Source organism: Propithecus coquereli, unplaced genomic scaffold (genome assembly GCF_000956105.1).
Source record: "Propithecus coquereli isolate 6110/MARCELLA unplaced genomic scaffold, Pcoq_1.0 Scaffold7, whole genome shotgun sequence".
Classification (NCBI taxonomy): domain Eukaryota; kingdom Metazoa; phylum Chordata; class Mammalia; order Primates; family Indriidae; genus Propithecus; species Propithecus coquereli.
Genome location: NW_012153062.1, coordinates 13,984,660 through 13,991,042, shown reverse-complemented (window position 1 = coordinate 13,991,042; position 6,383 = coordinate 13,984,660). Strand labels below are relative to the sequence as shown.

General features: G+C 42.6%; 1 protein-coding gene across 3 annotated transcripts in view; it reads right to left on the bottom strand.

Annotated features, from left to right (window-relative positions):
- Window positions 1-411: 411 nt before the first annotated feature.
- The window catches only part of LOC105823900 (uricase), a 34,334-nt gene continuing 28,362 nt past the window's right edge, over window positions 412-6,383 (bottom strand). The window contains exons 7-9 of one of the 3 annotated variants that reach the window (XM_012661197.1): window positions 5,295-5,418; window positions 3,208-3,291; window positions 412-1,067 (exon numbers count right to left, since the gene is read on the bottom strand). In XM_012661197.1, coding sequence (XP_012516651.1) covers window positions 993-1,067; window positions 3,208-3,291; window positions 5,295-5,418 — 283 coding nt within the window. In that variant the 3' untranslated portion in view covers window positions 412-992. Of the gene's footprint in view, window positions 1,068-3,207; window positions 3,292-3,790; window positions 4,275-5,294; window positions 5,419-6,383 lie in introns of those variants that run through there. The other 2 variants (XM_012661196.1, XM_012661198.1) reach the window with 2 other exon arrangements.

Sequence of the window (6,383 nt, the reverse complement as noted above, 5' to 3'; positions counted from 1 at the left end):
ACAGGTTTTCATCATAAGTTTCTAAAATTGTAATTTATGAAGCTTTATGGTATATATACAATGGTAGTGTTACTCAATTGATCAGTTTATATAATCACACTTCAAACCTCTATATATCCTTAAATCATCAGTTATATTTATTTCTCCGATTATAAAAGTAATGAATGTTCATATTTAGAAGATTCACGAAAGTACATGGTGGAAAATAAAAATCACTCATAATCCCATCATCCAGAAATCATCTTTGCTCTAGTCTTGTTTCTATATGTATATTTATCCATCTGTATATTGACTCAACATTTATTAAATGTGGCTCTTTGTGCACATAAGGGATACATTATTCAAAGAAAAGCAATTTACACTCTTTTCAGTGCCCTAATATGTACTAAATATTCTCTAAGTGTTATAAAAGTCATAAAATCAACACATTAAATCACAAAAGTGCTATCAGAGTAGAAATAAACTATCAATGGTACATATGCTTGAGCTAAAAAATTCAAATAGTCAGTTAACTGAAGTCACAATGGTGATATTTTTCAATATGATTTTATTACATTTTCTGCATTACCCAGAAACATCAGTAGGATGAAAACAATATTTTGCTTTTAAACTTGTGACAAATTAATTGATGTGACCCACCCATTAATTATGATTATTTTATTAATGAATTGATTCTAAAGCTTCTCTAAGACAGGAAGGCACAAGACAACCAAAAAGAAATATTTATTTATGACTGTTCTAATACTGCTCAGCATTTTTAAAATAAACTATAGCCAAAAAGCATATTATAATTACTAATAAGGTAATCCAAAAAATGCCTTGCTGAGCTAGGTGAAGAAGGAATAGATTATTTCATACAGGAGGAAAGTGAACACTATAAATGAATACACTAGGTTGAAAATGTGCATGGCTACACACTATAATCTCCAGCACCAAAAATGTCTTTAAGGAATTCCTCAGATGAGAGTAGACTCCTATTGGTGGCCACAATGTCACAGCCTTGAAGACAGCTTCCTCTTGACTGTGGCAGTAATTCTGCCATACGGATTGTCTAATGGAAGCAAGACCTATAGAAAAACCCACATGGTAATTTCAGAAACATTAAAATAGCTCTCTTCTTCAATGAATCAATATTGAAAAAACAACAACTTGTTAAACAGAAAAATGCATGTGCCCTACAGTAAAGTTACTGCAAGCATGGTAATGCCTTATTTTTCTGGCAATAGTTGAGAAATGAGTTGATTTCCCAGAAAATTTGAGTTTTTGAAAAATTTTAATCATTGAGATATAAATGTTTCTAAATTGCATTACATATCCCTGCTTTTTAAGTAGAGTGTAGTGAACAAAATTTGACCTTTCCCTGGTGACTCACTTTGGACATCAATCATTGTCCTATGCTATAATACCGCCATGCCCTTAGAAGCGTCTGAGGCCCGCAGGGCTGTTAGCTCAATGTTAAATGGCTCCAGACGGCTGTGTGTTAGAGTTCTTCCATCTTCCCACTCTGTCATTTGTCACTTCCCTGCTATTGTCAATGTGTCCAACTTCCTGCTTCTCATGTGTTACATTCACTTTGTACACATCTGCCGGTGAGAGTCCAAGAGCAGCTCCAGCCACCCACAAAGTGCAGACACAGACACAGGAACAGCTTGTTCAGCCACTCAGGTGCCTTTATGAGAGCCCTGACCTAAAGGAATTCAAGCCTTCCTGCCTACAGGTCCCCAGCTGGACTCCAGGAGGGAGCTGTGAGTCTGACTTCTTAGAGGGAGGGACACTGTGGCCTCAATCCACCAGCTCGAGCTGGGATTAGTGTAGGCCTGAAGCATCAGGGGCCCTAAGGAAGACCCTCCTCTTCCTGCCAGGCGTTCTGAGCTAAGCACTGCTGCAGTCATGACACCTGAGCCTTTTTCTGTTTAAGGCCGATTTGTTTTGCCTCTAGTCGACATGGCCAGGACTACTTTCAGGTCCCTCTCCTGCCCTTTAAAAGGCTTTAAAATGCCTTTATATTCTAATTAATTAATGCTAATTAATGGCATTCTGGTAGTCACCATCCTTTCCTTCCTCTGAAGTAAATAATGCTGCCTCTCCTTTCAGCTGAATGGGCAGCACATGGGAACCAGGTTGTTCTCCTCAGCAACTCAGGACCCTAGAACGACTATACCAGGCACCTAAGCACAACCTTTCGTTCCCAACACCACCACCACCCGCCCCCGACCAGCCTCCACCTGCAGCCAGTGGTGGTGCAAAGCCTGGTGGAGTCCAGAAACATTTGCAGAACCAAAACAAGGTTCCTGGGCAGAGGGATCATGAGGCTCCTGGGTCAGCAGGCCCAGAATGTGGGACCTTGTGGAGACCCCTTCATTAGCCTTTATCCACCAAAGGACGTGATTCTACGAGAGCAGAGCCATGCTTATACATGGCCCCTTCCCTATCTCACTCCCCTACACATACTAAAAGAAGTTACCCAAAGTGCTGTTTTTCAAATTCTAGAAACCTGTGAGAGGATGGATCAAATTGAGAAATACTATTATTTTGAAAGTGGTCCAAGAGGGAGGGACAGTTCTGATCTCCGAAGAACTGATCACAATAGGCTACCAGTCAGAACTCTGGGCTGTTGAGTCAGACACAGTGAGTGGTTTAACCTTCTGCCCTGGCTAAAAACGAGTCAGGGTAAGTGCTCTTTTTCCAAGACAAAGGTTTCCTTTCAAAAAATGAATTTCCTCATCTTGCCTTCTACAATTGCGATTAGAAACACAAATACTCTTTCATCTTTTCTTGTGTGTATTATATGCTACTGAATTGACTATTTAATCAAAAGGTAGAGATGATGGAAGAAAATGAAAATAGAATCTTTTTTTTTCTCCTCCTTGCCTCACGATGGAAGAATAATGAAGCTGTGACCTTGTGTGGCACTTTTCAGAGAAGTAGATCTCAGAGCTGTTTCGTTGGGCACACTCTGTTCCTTCTTTGTCTTTTCCTCTGCAACCTGCAACCCTCTGTAATCCTTCATCCACTTCTAGTGCACTCCAGCCTCAGGCATTGAAAGGCCCAGAGTCTAGGAGGGCTCTAATCAGTGGCAACTATAAATATTCCCCAAAGTAACAGCTGTTAAGAGTTTTAGTCAGGGATATTATCATCCCAAGTTTATAAAGAGGCCTAAGGGGGTGGTGCAGAGATGTGCTTTAAATATTTTGAAAGTTCTCTTACCTCTTCCTTGTTGATCAGTCCCATTTTGGACATGTCTATGTTGAAGTAGTGAATGTTTGGCAGGCTGATTTCCATGTCTTCTATCTGGAATCCACAACAGCATGTATCACACTGGGCGACTCGACTGTGAGTCTATCTCTCTGTCACTCCAGTCACCCTCGCCCCAACCACCCACTTGCCCGTTACTCAGGTTCCATCTCTGTCTTGGAGACACCCTCTGATGTTCCTGCCCTGCCTGACTCTGTTCTCTCCTGCTAGTCCTATGATTCGATGGTGGACCCACTCTTCTTTCTTCAGTGCACAAAACCTGCTTCTCTGAAAAGAAAGGGCTCCTTGGATCGGAAACCTGGGACACCTTTTGGCATCCAGCTGGCTTCCAGGTACTGGCCAGTCCACCTCCTAATCCTCATTCCATTCCTTCTTCTCCAGGCCTGTCCCTAACATTTATAGATCCTGGGGTAAGAGTATAATTGGAGACCCATATACCAGGTGTATAAAGATTTAAAAGTTATAAATCAAGCTAAAAACCATTTAAGTGAAATATGTTCTAGTCTCCTAACTTGACAAACATAACTTTGTAACAGCGTGGAAGGCCAGGTTTTAATATACAGTTCTCTGACTTCTTGAGGGCTCTGCCAGGACACGGCAGCATGAGAAGAGCCAGCCTGCAGCCCCTGCAGCCTCTGGTATCTTCTCTCTTGGACTCACATGGGGTAGTCACTCCAGCTTGCTGGTCACCTCCCATCCATACCTCCTACAAACAGCGGCCCCTCTGCCCATGCTCAGACCTGAGGGTACATACCAACAGCACGATCTGTTCTCAGGAGGACAGATCTCCAGAAAGTCTTGGAGAAGGAAATTCTGGGGGATGCATGGGCCCCTGAGAGGTTCGTTTCCTTGGCCCCACGGCTCTTCACCCAGTGGAGGGAGGCATAGCCAGAGGAAGGCCTGAAGGGGTCCTCTAAGGTGCTGGGCTATGGCAGGAGTCCCTCTGCCTGGGTCTAAGGGTGGCACTCCTCCTCTTCATCCCCACCATGACCTTGGCCCAGGTTATCCTTGGCAGGTTTCTGCAATAGTGTCCCAACCAGTCTGCTTACCTGCAGTCCACCATCCTGTTAATTCATCATAATTCAATCAAAGTGATCTTTCTAGAGTACAAATCTGATCATGCCACACCCTGATTAAATCACTCAGTAGCCCCCCGCCAAAAGCTTTCAGAATAAGGTACAGACTCTATAAACAAGCCACAAAGGCCCTCTTGACTGGTTCCTGCCTCATCTCCAGGCATATGGAAAGACTTTCTCTCCTAGAGCTTCACATATGGTAGACCCTCAACAGTAAATGACTGTTGTCAGGCTATCACCTGTTTCCATACCTATCTGCTCCCCCCACCCTTGAGTGTAAACCCAGATAACCTCTATTTGTCCCTAAAGACTTAACTTAAACACCTTTCCCTCTAGAAAACCTGGATGAGCTTGGAGCCCTATCCCCTATACCTAAATTAGGTGCTTTCCTCTGTATTTCTGTAACACTCTATTCTCTATTGTATTGTTAGCTTACTTGTTTTCTTCCTTTACTAAATGATAAACTCTTTGACATTTACATCTAATTTATCTTTGTGTTCTTCATGTGCTGCCAGAGACATAACAACCATTCAATAATATCAAATAAATGGATGAATGGATGGATGGGTGTGTGGGTGGATGAATGAGTGGATAGACGGATGGATGAATCTCCCTATATCTATCTTTCATTCTCTGGCTACCCTGAAACATAGAACCTTCATCTAATTACTTCTCCCTCAAGGCATTCAAGTGTCCTAAATATGAGGCTTAAATCACTGGCAGGTTGAAGGGACTCAAAGAATTTTCAACAAGACTAAAGAACTGCAGCAGTGGCCTGTGTTTCAGGTTGGACAGATTTTTCCATTTTTTGCTCTCTTCTCACTTGCTATAACAAGCTTTTGAACAACAGATGTCATTTTTCATGTGTCTTCCACTTTCTTATTTTAACTCTCAACTCTTTCTCAGAGTTGACAGAGGACACACATTCTCTCAATCCTCAGAATGGCAACCAGCAAACCATACCTCGGGGACGCGGCTCAGGGAGAGCACCTGGATGTCATAGAGGGTCTTCTGGACGGAGGGAGAGTACTCGCCTTTGTCATAGGGCCCAGCAAACTTCTCCAGGACAATGTCCCGAACAGTATCCCTAAAACACAGAGGAGGTAACTGGGGATCCTGACCAGATGGAATTTTAGGAATGTATCATAAAGCTAAGAAGTAGTGACCTTTCTGTTCCTTAGAAAAGAATTTTATTGATGGCTTTAGAAGAGAATATCTTGTAATGCCAAAAAAAAAAAAATCCTCATTTTCTGTTCCCCTACACACACACACACACACACACACACACACACACACACACACACGTCATTCAACAACCATAAGAACAACGCTAGTCTGTCTTCACAGTTTGGCACCAGGGCCAATGGGCATTTCGGGGTAGATCTGCCTCCATGTTTGAGGGATGTGTGAAGAGGACTCTGAGTATTCTGTCTGTCTTCTCTGCTTGGGTGGTTCCTTGAATTATGACAGTAGGGGTTTACTCTGTGCCAGACTCTGTGCTAAGCATTTTATGTGACTGTGTCACTGAATTCTCTCAGTATAACTGAAGTAGGTACTATTATTATCTCCAATTTAGAGATAAGGAATCTGAGCTTAAAAGTTAAATGATCTGCTCCAAGTCCCTCTCTTTAGTGGGAGGCCGGCCCAGCCTACAGTACTACCCTGACTCTGGCATGTTCAATTTCGTGCTCTTTTCAACATAAATACATCAGGCTGCTGCCCATGGAAAATACTTGAAATAAAAAGGAAAGAAGACCCAGGTGAGGTTTTCTCCAAGCATTTTAACACCTATTGCATAATAAAAGGAGCAGAGAAAAACTATACCAGTGGGCGGAAGCTGTGTGGGCTGGGGTGGGGTGCGTGTGCAGATTCCAGCTCATCATAGGGTAGAAATTTCCAACATTTAGAGCTTCAGCAAAGGAATAAGATACCTAGTCAAAAAGCAAGCCTGGTAGTTCAGAGGCCTTATTACTCCTTATCAAAGATTTAATGGCCAGGCACGGTGGCTCGAGCCTATAATCCTAGCATTCTGGGAGGCTGAGGCGGGAGGAT